The 21,688-nt window shown below is 39.0% G+C and overlaps 1 protein-coding gene across 2 annotated transcripts in view; it reads right to left on the bottom strand.

The window, feature by feature from the left end:
• Window positions 1-21,688, bottom strand: part of SGCD (sarcoglycan delta) — a 613,120-nt gene that overhangs the window by 91,775 nt on the left and 499,657 nt on the right. For both annotated transcript variants that reach the window (XM_052644383.1, XM_052644384.1), the window contains exon 6: window positions 16,765-16,837. In XM_052644383.1, coding sequence (XP_052500343.1) covers window positions 16,765-16,837 — 73 coding nt within the window. The remainder of the gene's footprint in view (window positions 1-16,764; window positions 16,838-21,688) is intronic.

Below are 21,688 nucleotides of genomic sequence, written 5' to 3'. Positions count from 1 at the left end.
TACTGCACAGTTGCACTCATCTCACATGCTAGCAAAGTAATGCTCAAAATTATCCAAGCTAGGCTTCAACAGTGCGTGAACCAAAAGATTCTAGATGTTCAAGCTGGATTTAGAATAGACAGAGGAACCAGAGATCAAATTGCCAACATCCATTGGATCATAGAAAAAGCAAGAGAGTTCCAGAAGAACATCTACTTCTGTTTTATTAACTATGCCAAAGCCTTTGACTGTGTGGATCACAACAAACTGTGGAAAATTCTTAAAGTGATGGGAATACCAGACCACCTTACCTGCCTCCTGAGAAATCTGTATGCAGGTCAAGAAGCTAACAGAAGACATGAAAAAACAGATTGCTTCAAAATTGGGAAAGATGTCACCCTACTTATTTAACTTATGTGCAGAGTACATCAACCAAAATGCCACACTGGAAGAAGCACAAGCTGGAATCAGGATTGCCGGGAGAAATATCAATAACCTCAGATATGCAGATGACATCACCCTTACGGCAGAAAGTGAAGAGGAATTAAAGAGCCTCTTGATAAAAGTGAAAGAGGAGAGTGAAAGAGTTGGTTTAAAACTCAGCATTCAAAAAACTAAGATCATGGTATCCAGTCCCATCACTTCATAGCAAATAGATGGGGAAACAGTGGAAACAGTGACAGACTTAATTTTTGGGGGCTCCAAAATCACTGCAGATGGTGACTACAGCCATGAAATTAAAAGACACTTGCTCCTTGGAAGAAAAGATATGACCAACCTAGACAACATATTAAAAAGCAGAGACATTACTTTGCCAACAAAGTATATAGTCAAACCTATGGTTTTTCCAGTAGTTATGGATGTGAGAGTTGGATCATAAAAAAGCTGAGTGCTGAAGAATTGATGCTTTTGAACTATGGAGAAGACACTTGAGAGTCCCTTGGATTGCAAGGAGATCCAACCAATCTATCCTAAAGGAAATCAGTCCTGAACATTCATTGAAAGGACTGATGCTGAAGCTGAAGATGCAATACTTTGGCCACCTAATGCACAGAGCTGACTCATTGGAGAAGACCCTGATGCTGGGCAAGATTGAAGGCATGAGCAGAAGAGGATGACAGATTGCATCAACTCAATGGACATGAATTTGAGCAAACTCCAGGACCTGGTAAGGACAAGGAAATCTGGTGTGGTGCAGTCCATGGGGTCACTAAGTGTCAGACATGATAGAGAGGCTGAACAACAACAAATATTGAGGGAAGAGAGTCGTACCTTCACCTGTTCACTTAATCTCCACTTGGCTGAAGCTATGAGATTATGATGTGACATGAAGCAAAACCCTCCATACTTCATTCACTAAGAACTGACTTTAAACTTTGGAATGAATCCCTGAATTATTGAAGGCATTGTAATAGCTCCTCAAGCAGCAAGAGTAGGACATGTTTATTCCATTATGGTTGTGTGTCTCACAAATGGTCCTCGCTGAGCAGCCCAGTCATCTGCAGGAGAGAGTAATCAGGAGCCCAGTGCCTCCTGCTCGTCATTTTAATCTCACTCATCATGCACATTTTATATATTCAATGTGCTGAAGGGTTCAGTATTCAAATGCTGAAGGGCATTTTCTTTATTTCCCAAAGAGCTTTCAATGAAGACCACAGGGAGAAACATAAATGAACAGACAGATGCATCATGTTAAGAAGGGTGTCAACTCATTCCTTTAATCAGTACACAGTCAATATTCTCCATCATGAATAACTAAAAAGTTTCTCAACCCCCTTCCTCAGATGTCATTGCAAAAATCTATCTGAGGAATGTCATCTGTACTTAATGAAGGGACAAGCATCGTAATTAAGTTTTAAGCTATTTCTTCAGCATGAAGTTGCCACGAAGTGTGAAATGACTATAATTCACATCTTTAAGACCCTGAATTTATTAGCATCTATTTTTTATTCAAGGTTAGGCATATGTGCTTGGATCGTCAAAGGACTTCAAATTTGTCTGTGCTTTGTTATTCCAGAGTGAGTGTGCCTGAGCTCAGATGCCAGGCAAGGAAAATTATCATTAATGAGTCAGGTTGTGTTTTTGAAAAGAATCCAAAGACCTGGAATCTCATCTTCGTTTGTGAATAGAAAGCAACCATGAAATAGAGAACTGGGTGAAAGGGGAATTTATTCCTCTATGAATTATGATAACTATGGTTGAGAAAATGAATAGGGATTGCAGGCTGGAGGCTTCACGTTAAAGCAAAGTTCTACTGGAGTGTGACTATAGCAGAACCTTGGGCAAAATAGAAATCTAAAATTTTGAAACTGTTTGCGAAAGAAAAAAGAATAGATTATTCTCCTTTGGAAATGACTTAGGACGAATAGAAGAAAGAAAGGCATGGGATAAATAAGCATATGGCCAAAATGAGAGACTCCAGGAGACTCTCTACAAACTCTTTACAAAGAAATGTAAAAGAGGCAGTTACTCATCGTTCTGCTGGCTGAGCACGTACTTTTGGAGGGAATGAACTTGTGATGATTCACCTAACCTAAACCCCTTTGTGGGCAATGGCAAATGTGGAAGATAGCTGAGCCAGTGCATTCAAAAATAAAGATAAGTAGGGGCTATGAGGAAGACCAGTAGGAGCCTGGGGTGTGCTGGACTCTGTGCCAGACTGTGTGAAGTTTAAACTGAGAGTTAACAAGTGAATGATTCATAAAGGATGATTCATAAAGAGCAGAGAAGAATGTTTCAAGAAAAGAGAATTGCATGTACAGCTTCTAAGACACTGTCGAGGAAATCAAGAAAAGGAAGAATGGTTGTAGCCTGTAGATTGAGGAGGCTTCTGATTCAACAGCAAACTCAACACATATGTCTATCTCTGCTTGTTCTGGAAATGCTAATACAACTGCAGTAAATGGGCCAAAAAAGGCACAAATCCACAAAGATAAAGAAAAACACTGAATAGGGGCAAAATATATCACTCCAAAATACATCTCTTTGGCATAAGGCTTATTTTAGGCTGATGATTTTTAAGAAACAGCAGACAAGGCAGAAGCTCTGAAAACCAAGTAGATGTTACTTTTCTGTAAGAGACATTTACATTTATAACTAAAATCTCCATTTGTAAGGGGTCTCCCTCTCTGTACTAGGCAAAGAAGGCTGAATTTCTAGAAACTCTTATCAATGCAGAAGGCAATGACAAATCTGCATAGAACCTTGCCTTTGTTTACTGTGCTTTTCCTGACAATATTCCATAACTGGCCTCCCCTGCACTCCTCATCCAAACCTTTTGTTTTTAGCTAGAGATGATATTTAAGGTGTTGGCTTGGGCCACTTCAGGGAGTTACTCAGTTTTTCTGGCTACCTCTCATGTATATAGGAAGTACACATGTCATTAAACCTTTTTTTCCCATATTAATCTTTCATTACCAGGGTGTCTGAGCCAAGAACTTATAGAGGGAAAATTGCTTTTTCTTTCCCACAATTTTGGCAACCCAGATGGAACTTTCTGAAATATCAAGCTTGTTCTAGAGCTTGCAGATGAGATCCTGGAAAACTGGCAGAAGTAGGAGAAAACTAAGAATTTTTACCAAAGTCAGCTCTCCTGAATTTTGCTTTGCAGTATTCTTTAGGTCAAGAGAGGAAAGTAAAAATGTCTTGCCCCTTCCTTTTCCACTGTAGATTAGAAGGAGAAACTATTTGTGTGAATAAGTTCTTTGGGTATAGTAAGTTTGGTAAAGATTTACTATGGGAACTCTTGTTTTCCACTGGTTCTCTTCCTCCCATATGGTCATCTTTTCCTCTTGTCTCTGTCTTTTGTTTTACTTGTCATAAGGAGAAGCATAGGTACAAGGTTTTCCTTTCGTCTTGTTCTATGTCTTGAGAGCCTGGCTTTGTGATGAGTGAGGATATTCCTCTGGTCTCCACCAGCCAGAGGATGCATGTCCAGGCATGCATCTGGACAACAGCTGAATAGACTGTGAATCCAAGAAGCAATATTCTCTGGGTTCAGTTGTATTACTGAAACCGAATAGGACCCTGTGGGCACACCCCTCCCTCCAACACTAGCGCAGCAATGGGGCAAGGTCCTGGTTCCTCTTGAAGGAACACACCTAAACATATCTTTGAGTTCTTCTGCAGGAAGTAAGGCCCTCAACCCAAGTGGAGCTGAGCACTGCCCTGTTACCTCACCACCAATCAATCAGAAGAGAGTCACACACCCTGCCTCTCTCATCCCAAATTTTGCCTATACTAACTTCTTCCTGAAACAGTAAGGAATTCAGGGTTTTAGAGCATGAGTCACCCATTCTCCTTGCTTGGCCCTGCAATACATCTTTCTCTGCTGCAAACTCTGATGTTTTGACTTGTCTGGCCTTACTGTGTGGCAGGCACACGAACTTGTTTGATAACACCAGTTCTGGGGAGAAGGGTTGCCATAAGGGGTCCTAGTCCATAAGGAGCCTTTGCTATCTCAATTTTTATTGCTTTGTTAGTACAGACAAGTCCTATTCCAGTGCCACCTGTCTGTTGTCACAGATTAGCAGGCTTGTGACTTGAGGCTTCTCACATGTTTATGGGAAACCAGAGATGCTGTTTTCACTACACCATTCTTATTTGCCTGGGGCAGTGAAGGTCTTTGTAGAGGGAGAAACAAACATAACAAAGGCTTGGAAGGAGGGGCAAGCGTAATAAGAGATGAGAGGCTAGAGCTGCCAAGTGGGGCCAGATCAACCACTTTAAGGTAGCGTGTGAATGTTGGTGCTTATCTTCAAGTCAGTGGGAGCCACTGAGGAACAGCAGACAAAGAAGTGACCTTTAGCACAACTAGGCACGTAATTCAAGGCTAGGACGTCAGGCAGATTTATTTAGCTCTTTCTAAGATGGTCTTAGTTTTATTTATGTTAGGTTGGTTCTTGAACAACACAAGTTTGAACTGTATGGGTTCACTTATCTGTGGATATTTTTCATTAGGAAATACTACAGTACCGTACAGTCTGTGGTTGGTTGAATAAGCAGATATGGAGAGCCAACTATAAGTTATCTGCAGGTTAACCCCTGCATTGTTCAATGGTCAACTGTATATTCTATCAAACCATGGAAAATTCTGGATTAAGAAAACATACAACATCCACTGACTGGTGTTTTTTGTTTTTTATTTTACTTCTAGATCTCAACTTATTTCAGGTAAAAACTATTTGTCAGTTTGTTCCTCTAAACTCTCATTACTCTTTGTTTTGAAAAGGTTATAACTGGAGTAAAACAAGACTGGCTTCAAGCCAGGATCATGAAGGGTATAATTAAACAAGATTTTCTGTCTTTCCACCCAGCAGGGCAATACTACTGGGGGGTAGGAAAGAGAGATTCAGAAGTAATTGTGTGTTTTTCAAGAATAATAGAACAATCTACTGGCACACACTTTACATAATAAATGGCAGCTACTGACATTTTAATCAAAATAGAAACAGTCATAAAGTCAGGATGCTCTGTATTGAGGCAGAAGGGAGCCTCAACTCAGGAATTTTGGCAGATATATACACATGCCCAATCTGCTCTAAAAGGCAGAGAGCTTAGCACTTACTTCATGATGTCCTGCCTGCCCCGACGACATGGATAAAAGTGCAATTTTATATACCCCTCCCGGTTATGGGCTTATCTTTGGAACCCTTTTTTTTTTTTTTTTCATATTTTATAGCCTTAAGTTAAAAAATTAACCTAAAGGATAGAATTTGAATTTTTAAAGAAAGCCACTTGTCTTAGATAATGATAATATGTCACACTGCCTCTCAAATTCAGACAAAAATGGGCTGGCCATTATAGGATGATCAGATGCCTCACTGAACAAGACTGATGACTCTAGATTTCATGGACAGTCCAGTAATGATTTTGAGAGAAAGTCTTGTGGAATGTTTTGGTTATTAAGGCTTTCCCCCTCATATCTTATGGACTTAAAAGGATTAAAAATCCAGGACCAGTCTTGGCAAGCACATTGAGAGCATCAGATCTAGATCATAATTCTAATCAATGCTAATCTAATCAAAACTTGCAGATAAAGATGCTTTTGCTCATATTTAGTGGTCCCTACAAGACACAGAGAAAGACTTATAGCCTGGGAAGCTTGGTAAAGTCACCTAGCTACTTTGTGACTGGTATGATACCTTGTATTGCAAGCTGAAAGTGAAAGTGTTAGTTACTCAGTCATATCCAACTCTGAGACCCCATGGACTGTAGCCCACCAGGCTCCTCTGTCCATGGGATTCTCCAGGCAAGAATACTGGAGTGGGTTGCCATTCCTTTCTCCAGGGGATCTTCCAGACCCAGGGATCAAAGCTAGGTCTTCCACACTGCAGGCAAATTCTTTACCGCTGGAGCTACCCAGGAAGCAAGTATTGCAAGCTGGCCAACATAAAAAACCAAGCTCATCCATGAAAACAAAAGGCATTTCTTTAGTGTTCTTACCTGACTTAATTTTTCTGTCAATCTTATCCTTTTGGATTGTTGAGGAAAAAATTACTCTATTCTGGTGTCCTCTCTGTAATTGAGAAGTTTCAACTTTCTCATTAGGATAAATAATCAGTCTAAATTTTGTTCTCGCTCTTTCATATATCATTACAGATATGGCAGGAGTGGGCTTATGTGAGCATGTGGTAACAGGAACAGAGCAAGTTGAGATTCTAGGAGATGCTGCTTTGATCTGCATCAGGCTAGAACTTCATGCCCAAGTCCTCACTGGATAAACTCTCTCTGGGTTCCCACAGTACCCACTGAGCCAGGACTGAATGGTACTGGTAGACCCGGAGATCTGGGCAGGTATCCCATTGTGCCAAACTTGAATGTCTTCTTTGGTGCTCTTAGCCCCACTGCAGTGACGCTCCCCAGGACCAGCCAGCTCACATCATCAGTTAGCCAAGTGCATTCCTTGACACGACACTACATAAATACTTCTACAAACTGCCTTTCCCCCACCTACCACCCCTGGAACTAAATGAGATTCCAGATTGCTGACCTAGGTCCCCTTTTCATCTCTTTCCAGTGGGTTGTGGGATTGCCTTACAAGTTGGTTTCCTCCTAGAACCCCAAGTGAAAATGCACAATGACCCTCTGGTTTTGACTTTCCATAAATCCTACTTAATTGGTTTCCTCCCTCCTTGACTCACGAAAGAAACGTCATCAGGACACATATTTCACTACCTGCTTTTTGTACATTTCCTATCTTCTTCCCACAATTCACCAGAGACCAGAAGAGATGAACTTTGCTCTTCTTCTTCCTGTCTGAATGGGACTCATCTATGTCTGAGCCTCAGTTTCCCCTGTGATGTTATCTGCCATCTATCATTCTCTGGCCTCTAATGATAGAATTATAATGTCGAGAGCAGATGAACACAGACTCATGGGTTTAATATCTTTAAGATGGAATATCTATCAGATATGAAACTGTTGCTAAACAAGGCAAAAAGAAAGGTGAAGATACCTTAAATATCTCCTATCCCTTACCTCTTGTTGTTCTCCTTATATATTCTAGGAGAAACATGGTGCAAAGGATAACTGGAGAAAGACTGAGCATAAGGAGGAAAAGGGAAATACGTATAGAAGAATTAAAACTCTAGTATTGATACTAATAGGAACAAACGAGAATAATGATTAGATGTTGGAATATAGGAGGAAGAGAAAGTGAGGAAGAAAAGGGACATATATATGTACTGACTGGTCTTGAAGATGCACAAGCTGTATTAGTTTTGTGATTTTAAACCAGACAGTATTAAAGTCAAGTGGACCTCATTAAGCCCTGGCCTGTGGCTCTCAGATCTTATTTTTCTTGGCAAGCACTATGAAATGTGTGAAGAGAAGAGTTGTAAGGTAGTCACAAGCATTTTTGGCAAAATGAGAAAATGGAGAAAATCCAATGACACGTTAATATAGTTAATTGAGATTGTCCTGTATTCAATTATGAGACCGTCTTTTACTCTGTCTTCTTATATCCTTTTCTTATATAAAATGCAGTTAATAGCAGATGGAAATACTCAATAGTTTTTTGCTTTTGTCTTTGAGAAAGAATTGCTGGTCACCATGACTTGATGGAAACTTTTTATGGGTTGAAGAAATATTAAACTCTGGAAACTTCCATCTGAGTTCTTGCACCCCTATGAGAGAGAGTTTCTTGAGGGTTCTCCAAATAGCTAACATGTATCAAATTAGTATTCACTGAACTTTTCCTCCATTGGAGGCACTGGGGCTAGGAGAACTCAAGACACTTGTCTAAGTTCACAAAGCAGACAAACATAGGGGCCAAATTCAAAGCACAAGTTCTTCAGGGGAAAGGATAGGGAGTGTGGGATGGATATGTGCACACTACTATATTTAAAATGGATAACCAACAAGGACCTACTGTATAGCACAGAGAACTCTGCTCAGTGTTATGTGGCAGCCTGGATGGGAGGGGATTTGGGGGGAGAATGGATCCATGTATATGTATGGCTGAGTCCCTTTGCAGTCTACCAGAAACTATCACAACCCTGCTAATTGGCTATCCTTCAAAACAAAATAAAAAGTTGAAAAAAGAAAAAGCACAGGCTCTTGACCAACAGGGGTACTATTTCATCATTATTCTATATTGTACGGCCCTGGAGTAAGTAACTGTGCTATTATCTGGCCTACTATATTTTTTTCATTTCTCTTTTGATTCACTTCAATATTTGTGCTATAGGATCAGATAATTCTAAATCTAATACATGCAGAACAGAACTATAAAAATTAGTCTAAGTATATGAAGTGAGGGGGTAGAAAAGAGGGAATAAGAAGTAAAGAAAATTACAGAACATGTCTGCAAAATGTTTAAAGGGAGAAAATTAAATTTCCTCCACAATGGTATTCCTTCATTGACCATGCACAGTAGCTGAAAGCTCAATACACAGCTTCTTACCTCTTTGCTGCGCTCCCCACTCCCGCCAGCTCTTTCTTTGTGTTTCTGCCTTTGTCTCAGTGTGTGTGTTTCTTTCCCTTTACCTGTGTGTGTACATATTTTTTAAATCAGACTGTTGACCAATTATTTTTGGTATTGTGAATTTTGAAGAGGACAAAGAAGGGAAGGGAAGAGGATTGCCAAGCCTCTAATTAAATGAACCCTAAAGCTGTGACAGACTGTTCTTGTCACTTAAATTTATAAACCACCGAGAGCCAATAAATACTTAGCTGACTATAGACATTTAAAAATACAATTAAAGAAAAATCAATTCATTTTTGTCAACTTGTGGAAGCTTTGCTAATCCTTGTTTCCCCATGAGACACATAAACTTTAAATTCACACATCTCCAAAGGAGTCAGATTTAGTACCAATCTGGTTTTAAAAAAAGTGGGGGGAGCTTCTCTTATGGTAAAGAATTCGCCTGCAATGCAGGAGACCTGGGTTCCATCCCTGAGTTGGGAAGATCTCCTGGAGAAGGGAAAGGCTACCCACTCCAGCATCCTGGCCAGGAGAATTCCATGAACCGTATGGTCCATGGGGTCGCAAAGAGTCGGACATGACTGAGTGACTTTCACTTTCACTTTGGTTAAGAAAAAGTCTTGGCAAATGGTTAAGTGCATTATTCAGAGCCATAGATGTATTTTATACTTTTTCAGTTTTATCATTAAAATCCTGGTAACATTATGGAAAAAAATAAACAGTAACAAAACATCACCATACTTGGGACTGTAGAATGAGTTTGCTGTCACTGAAACTTTCATTTCTGAATTCAATTCAATACTGTTGAAGCTTGTAAAATTTTCAGTCTTTTGTGACCATATTTGAAACTGCATTCATGCAATTTTTTAAAGAACATAGTGTTATACGGAAATTACAGTCCCTTATGCTTGTGAATAACACAGTAACATTCTCGGGAGCTAGAGAAATAGGTTGGGGTATTTTCCCCTATATTAAAAGGCTGTAGAGAACCACACTTTTTGATTTCTGAGATGTATTTCTGCTTTTTTTCCTTCTGGAAACTAAAAAATTATTTCCTTTGTAAAGCTTATTTAACTCATTTAGGTAGGTTTTGTCATTCTCTGCGTTTCCTCTGATTTGGTTCATACATACCCTAGATCTTATTACCTAGTAATTTAAAATTCCTTTCCATTTTATTCTCCTTAACTATAAATTATTTGAGTATGCATTTAGCTCTACAGAGTATTTAACACATGCCTTGACTCTTAATAAAGTGTTAAAAAAAAAAATAGTTGGTATAAACAAACTAAAAAGACAACCCACAGAATGGGAGAAAATATTTGCAAACAAAGTGACCAACAAGGGGATTCATCTCCAAAATATACAGCTCACATTTAGTTCCATATAAAAAGAAATCCCCATCAGAAAATGGGCATTCTTCTGTGGTGGGACAGTGGATAGGTATCCATCCGCCTGCCAATGCAGGGGGCTCAGGTTTGATCCCTGGTCCGGGAAGATTCCACATGCCGCGGTGCAACTGAGTCCGGTGCCACACTAAGCACACACCATGAGCCCGCAAGTCACAGTCACTCAAGCCCGTGTGCCGAGAGCCTGTGCTCCACAGGAGAAAAGTCCCACAGTAAGTATGGAAGGAAAAGCAGTGAAAACTCTAGCAGACAGGAAGCTCTCACTCCTGTGGCTGAGAGTTGAGAGCTTATCGGAAGAAATGCCAGAGGCCTAAAATCTGCCTCTTATTTACAAACAAACAAACAAACAAAAACAACAGACCAAACCAAACAAAAACTCTCCAACAGCCAAGAAAGGGGTTTGAGGAAACAAACGTTATCCCAACAGAAAAGGTATCTAGAATAGTTCGATTTTTTTTCGTGTTTGATTGGCTGGGGAGCTGGGAAGCACTGGATGGATATTTCAGTTTTAGTTGTTTATCTGAGAAGTCAATCTAAGTACAAATAAAGCTGAGAGCTTTTAATTCAGTTTGTTTCCCATTAATAAGACCAAGAAAATCTGGGTATAGAATGTTATTTTTAAAGAAGAGAACAAAAATTCTCATTAGAAACATTCCAATTGAACTGCAGTGGACGTTCTAAAGATGCACTAACTCACATCTCCACAAATAAATTTTTTGTTAAAGTCCTTTGTGTGTATTTATCAATCTATAAGACATTTGGGTGACTGCATCCTTTTAAAAAATCTTATATAAAATAAGATTATATGGATACAATGGAAATTTCATGATCATGATCTTCTTACTGCTTCTAATTGCAAAATTCAGACTCAAATTGAAGAAAGTAGGGAAAACCTCTGGGCCATTCACGTAAGATGTAAATCAAATCCCTTGTGATTATACAGTGGAAATGACAAATAGATTCAAGGGGTTAGATCTGATAGACAGAGTGCCTGAAGAACTATGGGCAGAGGTTTGTAACACTGTATAGGAGGTGGTGATCAAAACCATCCTGAAGAAAAAGAAACGCAAGAAGGAAAAATGCTTTTCTGAAGAGGCCTTACGAACAGATGAGAAAAGAAGAGAAGCTAAAGGCAAAGGAGAAACGGAAAGATATACCCAACTGAATATAGCGTTTCAAAGAATAGCAAGAAGACACAGAGAGCCTTCTTAACTGAACAATGCAAAGAAATGGAGGAAAACAACAGAATGGGAAAGTCTAGAGATCTTTTAAAGAAAGTTGGAGATACCAAGGGAATATTTCATGAAAAGATGCACACAATAAAGGACAGAAGTGGCAAGGACCTAACAGAAGAAGAAATTAAGAAGTGGCAAGAATACACAGAACTGGTCAAAAAAGTCCTAATGATCAGGATAACCATGATGGTGTGATCACTCACCTAGAGCCAGACATCCTGGAGTGTGAAATCAAGGGGCCTTAGGAAGCAGTACTACAAACAAAGCTAGTGGAGTTGATGGGATTCTAGCTATTTCAAATCCTAAAAGATGATGCTGTGAAGGGCTGAACTCAATATGCCAGCAAGTTTGGAAAACTCAGCAGTGGCCACAGGACTGGAAAAGGTCAGTTTTCATTCCAATCCCAAAGAAAGGCAATACGAAAGAATGTTCAAACTACCACACAATTGCACTCATTTCACATGTTAGCAAGGTAGTGCTCAAAATAGTTCAAGGCTTCATCAGTATGTGAACTGAGAACTTCCAGATGTATAAGCCAGATTTAGAAAAGGCATAGGAACCAGAGATCAAATTGCCAATGTCTGTAGGCTCATAGAAAAAGCAAGAGAATTTCAGAAAAAAAATCTACTCCTGCTTCTGTGACTATGCTAAAACCTTTGATTGTGTGGATCACAAGAAACTGTGGAAAATTCTTAAAGGGAAGGGAATACTAGACCACATCGCCTGGCTCCTGAGAAACCTGTATGCAGGTTAAGAAGCAACAGTTAGAACTGGACATAGAACAACAAACAGATTCAAAATTGGGAAAGGAGTACATTAAGGCTGTATGCTGTCACTCTGCTTATTTAATTTATATGCAGAGTACATCGTGCAAAATGCCAGACTTGATGAATCACAAGCTGGAATCAAGATTGCCAGGAGAAATATCAATAACCTCAGATATGCAGATGATACTACCCTAATGGCAGAAAGCAAAGAGGAACTAAAGAGCCTCTTGATGAAGGTGATAGAGAAAGGAAAAAAGCTGGTTTAAAACACTTTATCATAAAACTAAGATCACGGCATCTGATCCAATCACTATGGCAAATAGATGGAGGGAAAAAATGCAAACAGTGGCAGATTTAATTTTCTTGGGCTCCAAAATCACTGTGCACGGTGACTGCAGCCATGTGAAATGAAAAGACACTTGCTCACTGGGAAAAAAGCTATGACAAATGTAGATAGCATATTAAAAAGCAGAGACATCACTTTGCCCACAAAGTCCCTTTAGTCAAAGCTATAGTTTTTCTAGTAATCATGTTCATATGTGAGAGTTGATCCATAAAGAAAGCTGAGCACTGAAGAACTGATGCTTTTGAACTATGGTGCAGGAGAAGACTCTTGAGAGTCCTTTGAACTGCAAGGAGATAAAGCCAGTCAATCCTAAAGGAAATCAACTCTAAATATTCATTGGAAGGACTGATGCTGAAGCTCCAATACTTTGGCCACTCATTGGGAAAGACCCTGAGGCTGGAAAAGATTGAGGGCAGGAGGAGAAGGGGGTGACAGAGGATGAGATGGTTGGATGGCATCACTGACTCAATGGACATGAGTCTGAGCAAACTCCAGGATATAGTGAAGGACAGGGAAGCCTGCTGTGCTGTGGTCCATGAGGTCACAGTCAGGCATGATTTAGTGACTGAACAAGGTAACAATATTAATTTCATAGCTGTGACAAATTTATCATGAGTATGTTAGATGTTAACATTAGAGGACTATCAGGTGAAGGGTGCATGTGAATTGAATCATTTCCATGAATTTTGCAACTCTTCTTTAAATTTAAAGCTATGGCATTGAAACATGTATACTATCATGTAAGAATCGAATCGCCAGTCTATGTCTGATGCAGGATACAGCATGCTTGGGGCTGGTGCATGGGGATGACCCAGAGAGATGTTATGGGGAGGGAGGTGGGAGAGGGGTTCATGTTTGGGAACGCATGTACACCCGTGGTGGATTCATGTCAATGTATGGCAAAACCAATACAGTACTGTAAAGTAAAATAAAGTAAAAATAAAAAATAAAAAAATAAAAATAAATAAATAAAATAAAGAATAAGATGCTTGGTCTTACTCTTCCTTAGTCTTGTCTATAAAAGGAATAAATATTTATGTTTTACAATATTACTTAAACATAAATTTGGTAAAATTGAAAAAAAAATTAAAAGAAAAGAAAAATAATGTAAAGCGATTAGACATTTGAAGCAAGAAGTAACCTAGCTTTTTAGGGACCACAGAGTTCTAAAATTAGCTCAAGGCCACATTGCAGGCTTGCAGTAGGTACCTGACTCTCAGCTCAGGGCTCTTTCCCCTCTATCCAGCTGCCACTAAGGAGTGACTGTTTCTGCTTCACCTGAAGAGTTCACAGTGTGACCTGCTGGTACAAGTCCAGGGAACTCCCTTAGATCACTCTACTTTTCTATAACCAGAAAACACACCGGTGGTAGGTCAGTAAAACTGACCCAACTTTAAAGCCAGAGTCCAGAAGACTTAGGTAGCCAGTTCATTACCTATTTACTCAATATCCAAAGTCAATGCCAGTCAATAACTGGGAGTAAAAATGCAGCACCATTAGATGGAAAATGTGAAACATTCACAGACACACTGGTCTGGGCTAATCTATCTGATTATTCTTTCAACTGGTCAGAAGTTCTGCCACAAAGTGTCATTTAAAAAAAAAAATAAAAACTTCCAGAAGGACAGAGGGGCCAAATGATCACATTCCAGCCTCCTGATTCAAGTTTCAAATTCATTCTAGCCTCCAGTTCAAGCTATTTTGCATCAACACAATCTAAACAGGGGCAAAAAAAAAAAAAAAAAAGACCAGTTTTAGGGATACATAGTAAAGAAGTCTGTTTATGCTTCCTGTAACAAAATGTTATTTCTAGCCACTATAGAATAGGCTTATCATTTTAGAATGAAAGATGACAAGCAACAATGTCCTGAAAATTGTTATTTCATTGCACTAAACTTATATTTACTTGTAAATTTGAGAGGTTTAATCTTTTTAAGTCAGATTTCAAGGTTTCCAGAGGTTGTGTGCAGAGGACAGGAAGCGCATCCTCATCTTCGTAGGAGCAAACACTCTGTCCTCAGTTCTTCAGGATGTGGATCTCTACAGTGGGCTGATGCTAGACAGAGTTGTCTTCTAGCTGTTTGGTATGATTGTGTTTGTTATTAACTACAGAAGGTTTATTTTTCTGTTTAAAGCAAAATGAGCCTAAATCCCTATTTCTTAAGTCTTCCAGTAAGAGTTTGTTGCATAGAAAAAAGTCTGTATGATATTTAGAGTTCAGCTTCTTTTAGACAGCACTTATGTTTGGGCTGATCACTGCAAATTAGTCACTAGTTGTGTAAAAAACAAACAGACAGAAATTCGAACCCCTCCTCAAATAAAACTCCCTGCTCCTAAAGAGGACTGTGAAGAAAAGGGAACTGGGCCACACATTAGTTTGGTTGAAAGAGTTCTTACATTATAGCCACAAGGATTCTGTCCATTTTCAGAGAATGAGCTCCCTCAGAGTTATAAAATGCAGGGTTTTGGGGGTGCATTTGCTTAAAAGATTCTAGCTTTAGCACATTAATATGAAACACAGGATCTCATCAACACAGAGTCAGGCAACTTCTGGCCTCTAGAAGCCCTGCTGAAAAGTTATTCCAGTAAAATGTAAAACATTGCAGTGTGGTGTATAGTTTAAAAAATACAGCCCATAGTACATGAGATTTTGCTAAGAAAAGGTTCTCACTCCCTACCAATTATCCTCTTCCATTGGCCTGATTTATTTCCCTATATTCATAAAGACTTACATGCTTGGCAAGAATGCTATGGTTTTGTAATGAGGTGATATATTCTCCACTTACTGAAGATGTATTTTTGTTTCAGGAAACGCCTGCTCCAACGTGGCTGCTGCTGTTTTAGCAAAATAGAGATCTTGGGATTGGATGTCAAAGAGAAGATCTGACTTGTGCAACACAGATACATTTACTTATAGTTGATGTCTTTAGGAAAGAGTTATTCAGGGCTCTTTATGGTGATTTATGACTGGTCTTAATTAGAAGAAATATGAGAAATGAAGAAAGCTGATATTCACTGAATTCTTCATGGCTATAAGTCCATGGGGCTGGAGAAGACTTTTGAGAGTTCCTTGGACAACAAAGATATCAAACTAGTCAATCCTAAAGGAAATCTACCCTCAATACTCATTGGAAGGACTGTTGCTGAAGCGGAAGCTCTAATACATCGGCCACCTGATGCGAAGAGCTGACTCATTGGAAAAGACCCTGATAATGGGAAAGGTTGAAGGCAAAAGGAGAAAGGGGCAGCAGAGGATGAGATGGTGAGATAGCATCACTGACTCAATGGACATGAATCTTGGCAAACTGTGGGAGTTAGAGGAGGACAGAGGAGCCTGGCATGCCACAGTCCGTGAGGTCACAAAAAGTCAGACACAACTTTGTGACTAAACAACAACCTAAGTACACAGTGAAAACTAAAGTTATATTTGTATCACCATACCATTTTATATGCGTTTCTTTAGGAGGGCTGGGGGTAGCTCTTTGGTGGTAGGCATGGTTTTTAGGTTATAGCTCTCTCTCCCTCTTTGTCCATCTGTATGTCTATCATTCTTTTTGTTTTCCATAGTTGTTTGCCGTAAGTACATGGCACTGCAGAGCCCTTTTCTGCTAAAAGCAGCATACTTATGAATATCTGATTAACACCAGTATATGGAAAATCCACAGAACCTAGTCCTAGCACCAAATCATTCCAGAAAATAGCTTGTGTTTTATATATATATATAAAGAAAAAAAAGTATTGTATTTACTATTTAGCTTCTTTTAAACACCACACTTCTTTGGGCTGATTAGCACCAATTACTGACTAGTTCTCTAATATGAGAGGATTATCGTATCAGAAAATACATCATGAAATAAGCATAGCAAATGAATGAATCTTAAATCTTATTACAAGACTGGCAACCTCTTCCTCCAAACTCTCAACCCTAAGTACTCAGAAAAAATTTTCTCTTGGTTGTAACTTATCTTCACATCCTTTATAACCTCTCCCAGTTTATATACTCATGACACTATGACATCATAGGTATTTAAAATGGATCATCAATCAGTTGTACAGAGAGAGCAAATAGCCACTTAATCAATGCAAACCATAGTCAGAAGTTTACCTTAGTTCCTTGAAGGGATCTGCCCTGACATTAGGTGTCTCTATAGATTTAGGGAACACTGTGCCCTCTGCTCCTGCAAACAAAAGAAAAAAGCAAACAGAGGTTGGAGTGTTGGATGGGTCAGCACAATGAGTGGAGTTAAATGCGGTGAATCCTTTATACAAACCAATACACACGTATCTGCCACTGGCTCTAGGGCACGTCTCTGTGCTAGGAGAGCATTGAATCAACTCATGCAAACAGTCTTTGAAAAAACTAGTAACTTCTTTTGAATGTGTTCTTGCTGAGATCAGAGTAAGGTCATGAGGCAAATACCATGTCGACTTGTAAAAAACAGATGCCTAGAAATGGCATGGTCTGAATCTTGTCTCTCATAAAATATTAACAGTTGTCCAGCTGAAAGTGTTTTGAAAACCAGCAACTGGAACTCTGTTACTGCAGCACAGGGCACAAATCACTTAACACATATAACATCTAAGCAGTGGGTTAGATGGTGGAGAATACTGTAAGACTATAAGGTATTTGCCTAATGAAAATTAAGCCAATATTTTTCAGCAAATCAAGTTCTACACTATTCTCTTGAAATCTTAAACAAAAGAGAAGAACACTATGAGAGATCATTTAAAGTTCAGCACTATTACAATTTGAGTATTAATATTGATTCCCAACCCAATCTAGACATTCAGCTCTTGATTTTGCCATGAGCTTTTATCTTTACAATTTGTCAACACCAGTTGAATCTTTCCGTCCATAAAGATTGTGATTATCTGATTTGTCTACTCTCAAAGTGTCTTCAAATCATTTAAGCCTCAGTTTATCACAGACAATTGCAATGGATATTTGTTTTACAATTAAACTTAGGCAGTATCCTGTACTCTGAAGTAAAGGTGTTTACTTTTATATGTTCAGTGTATTTCTTTGATGCTGTAAGAAGGGGTGAAATAATATCTTGCATTCATGTGTGAATTTTAGGAATCCTCTTGCACTGTTATAATGTGTAGAAATCCTCCATTAACCACTATTATTCTAAATCCAGGTTTATTCTGACACATACTAATGAGTCTATGAAAATGAATTGATTTCCTGGCTTTTGTAGCAACTATGGAAACATTTATTTGATAGGTGTAGCAGACCACAAGCAAAATAAAAATTTTTTTCTTCCATAATACTATATATGGTCATTAAAATAATATTCTGGTGACTATTATTATTAGTAAGATTAATAACATTATTCTGTGAATAATAACTATCATCCTCAGCTAACATTTTTGAGTAACTATCACATTGCTAGATACTATCATATATATATATGTATGTATATATACATATATATATATAATTTATTCACTACAACAAGCCCATAAAACTGACAGTTCCAAGTGTCATAGGGGCACTTCATGTGGGGACATTTAAGATCTTTCACTGTCCATAGACATTTTTACTTTCTAAGATCCCAAATCACATCATTTCAAATATATCAAAATGTACCCACAGCCCCATTAAATTCAATTTTTGGTATAAATTTTCATAAGAATGTTCAGTTTTATTAGGTATATATTATTTATTTTGCTCCTGTGATTGAAGCTTTATTGTGTTCTTAATAACTGTGATGCTTAATTTTATGTGTCAACTTGACCAGATCAAAGATGTCCAGATATTTGACTAAACATTATTTCTGGATGTGTCTGTGAGGGAATTTCCAGATGTGATTAGGAGTAGCACTTGAATAGGTGGGCCGAGTAAAGTAGTCTGCCCTCTCCAATATGGGTAGGCATCATCCTATCAGATGAGGGTCCGAATACAACAAACTGGAAGATGGAAGTGTTCCGCCCTTCCTGCCTGACCCTGTGAGCTGGAACATTGATCTGCTGTCAGCGATCCTGGTTCTCAGACCTTCAGACCTAGACTGGAATTGACACCACTGACATCCCTAGTATTCAGGCATTTAGACTCAGACTAAACCATCCCACTGGCCTTCCTCAAGTCTCCCATTTAACAGACTCTGACTGTGGGACTTCTCAACCTCTGTAAGTGTGAGCTGATTTCTTACAAGTCTCTTTCTCTATACAGACCTTATTGGTTCTGTTTCTCTAAGGAACTCTGACTGATGCTGTGACTGAATAAGAATGGGGTAGATTACAAATTACAATGTAGCTTTTGTTACATATGTGTTATATTTGATTTTACAGAATATCCATTTTAAATCTCCAACATTTTTGGGATCTATTGAGGGGCGCTGTGAAGGCTGCCAAGTAGATAAAACAGGCTTGCAGAACAGGACAGTGACTGACACATCAGAAGGTGGCTCTGGGCTGTCTGAAACCCAAGACCATGCCCTCAGCCACCTCTCAGCACCATCTCGCCTGTCACTGAACAACTCTCATCTGCTGGTACTGCAGTTATCAGGGACTTCCCTTTGACATTCTTAGAGATGCTTAGTTCTTAATCATTTGAACTGTATTTAAAAATGTTTATATTTCTATGTAATATATGTAATTTAAAGGAACAATTATATGTCTCAATAAGAAGAGAATTATTTGTTTATTTATTATCTATACTCTCTAGTCTCAGCTCACATCTCTTTTTCCTCTACCGAGAATTCCATGAAAGCTGCAACAGAAAGAGTATTACCTATTTCCAAATCAGCCATCATTGTCTGACACACTCCCCTGGCAATGAACACAGCCCATGGACAGCTTTCATCATTCGAATTTTTACTAGAATGCTGTGAAGACTCATGTTTCACCTCTTTCTCATGCCCATCATTTTATAAGACCTTTGAAGCCAAAGAAGATCTAGTTTGCAACTTCTGCAACTGTGCCAAGTACACACACATAGTATAGCATAGACTTATTCCGACCAATAATCCCAAAACAAAGAATGGCAAGCTCTTATGAACAATGAACCTCAAAAGCTTGGGCCAATTTTATATCCCATCCAGACTTTGTGCTGACCCTATTTACTTGTCAAGTACAGAAACAAAACTTCATCTGCCACTTTACTTCTTACATCTTGCTGGACTAGGCTCAAGAAGGAATTCCTCTATTGTAGCTGGGGGAACTGAGCTCTGCCACCCTTCTAAATATACGTATATAGTGTGACAATAGTGCACCCAGTACATTACAGATGCTCATTCTCTGTGTTTGTGGAAAGAAACAACATGGTCTCCTTTGAACAGCTGAGCTTGGTCCTCAGCTCGCTGACCTGCAGTCGCATCCGCTGCACTCCTGGCTAGGAACATGTCTCGCTCTGTGTCATATCCTCACCATCTAGCACAGTGCAGGTGCTCAACAAATACTTGTAAGATGGCCACAGCACTCATGAGGTACTGAGCACACATTATTCGGGGTCTACCTTGGAGACATCTCATTTCTTCAACTAGACTAAGCTCAGTGTGGGCAGGGGCAAGGTCCAATAGAGAATATAGGCAGAGTTGACTTTAGATTTCCAAGACTTCTACTGGATTCATTTCAGTAAGTACTGCCACTTCTATAAGAGAACTAGTTTACTGCTCTAAAACTCCTCATGTCTCACATATTAAATGAATGTTCACAATCACGACCCAATACATTTTAACTATACCTCTAAAATAAGAGTATGCTTATAAAGGAATGCTATTTGGGTTAAACATAAATATTTCTTTAAAGTAAAATACAATCTAAAGGCTTGCATTTTTTTTCACAGACCAAGAAACTTGCTTATCCTGTAGATAAAGAGAACTGGGGCTAAAGGCATGTTTAGCTCCTGGTCCTATGGCCAGTGAGTGCTAGAGCTGGGCTTCACATCTGGGCATCTGACTAAAGAACTCACGTTTAGCCATGGTGCCCTAGAGTCTTATTTTCTCAGTGCCAGTCAATGTGGTACTCGCTGAAGGCAAGCCAGCAAAACCCAGAGGGGCTGAGCTCTGATAGGTGGAGAAGATGGGTGACTGATAGGCTCTGATGTGGATCAAAGTCAAGGGCATGACACTCGAGCTCCTTCAGCTTCCACTGTCCACCCAGATGCCCTCTGATTTTGTTTTTGCTGGACTTCAGCCACAGGGGTCCATATGTCCTATATGCACTGGAGGAAGGACTCACGTATATGATTTTCCAGGGGGAGGTAACAAAATCTCTCACTAGCTAAGTGACCTTGGACATAAATCTCTCTGATGCTAAGTTTTCTTCTCTGAAAAGAAGGGATACTGATAATACCCTCATCTCCCAGGGATCTTGGGACACTAAATGAGATTTCTGGTCCATAGCAATCATCAGATGACAGCTAATAAAATACTACTACTCTCATGAAAATGTCCATGAACCCTATTCTTTCCTCCTCTTATCTGGGTCCTCTATGACTCTTAAAAATGAAAATTTAAAGCATGTACTAAAACCTAGAAACAATTGCAACTGTCTTCATTTGATTATCAAAAAAACCCTGGGAAATTAGGACTATTAATTTCTGCTATTATGAAGGTACAATGGGAGATTCAGAGATGTCCAGAAATTTTCCTAGGTCACACATGAGGAGGGAGAGCCAGGATTTGAATTCCAGCATTTCAGCTCTGAAACTAATGCTCTTGACCCTACTGTAGACCCTCATTCAGCAGATTAAGTAACTCTCTACTTGCTCATCTTTTATGAAACACGAAAAAACACCCATGTTTATAGCCTCAAGTAACACCTGCTAAATTCCTTAACACTTGTCTTCTAAAAATAATTCCCATGTACAATGAAATAACACATTTCCAAAAGACCATTTCTTTCCAAGTCCTATCCAATTTCTTGTTTTCACACCATTTTTCACTTTCCCATTCTGCAGAGTGGACAATCATCCATCAGGAGGAATTTCCCCATCCCACTCTCTAGCCATTTTTAGATAATAAAGTATTATCAATTTTATTACTTCAAAAAGATTTCTATTAAAGCCATACCCACTGATTCCT

The sequence above is a fragment of the Budorcas taxicolor genome, chromosome 7 (genome assembly GCF_023091745.1).
Source record: "Budorcas taxicolor isolate Tak-1 chromosome 7, Takin1.1, whole genome shotgun sequence".
NCBI classification, from domain to species: Eukaryota; Metazoa; Chordata; class Mammalia; order Artiodactyla; family Bovidae; genus Budorcas; species Budorcas taxicolor.
This window is presented reverse-complemented; position numbering and strand designations above follow the sequence as displayed.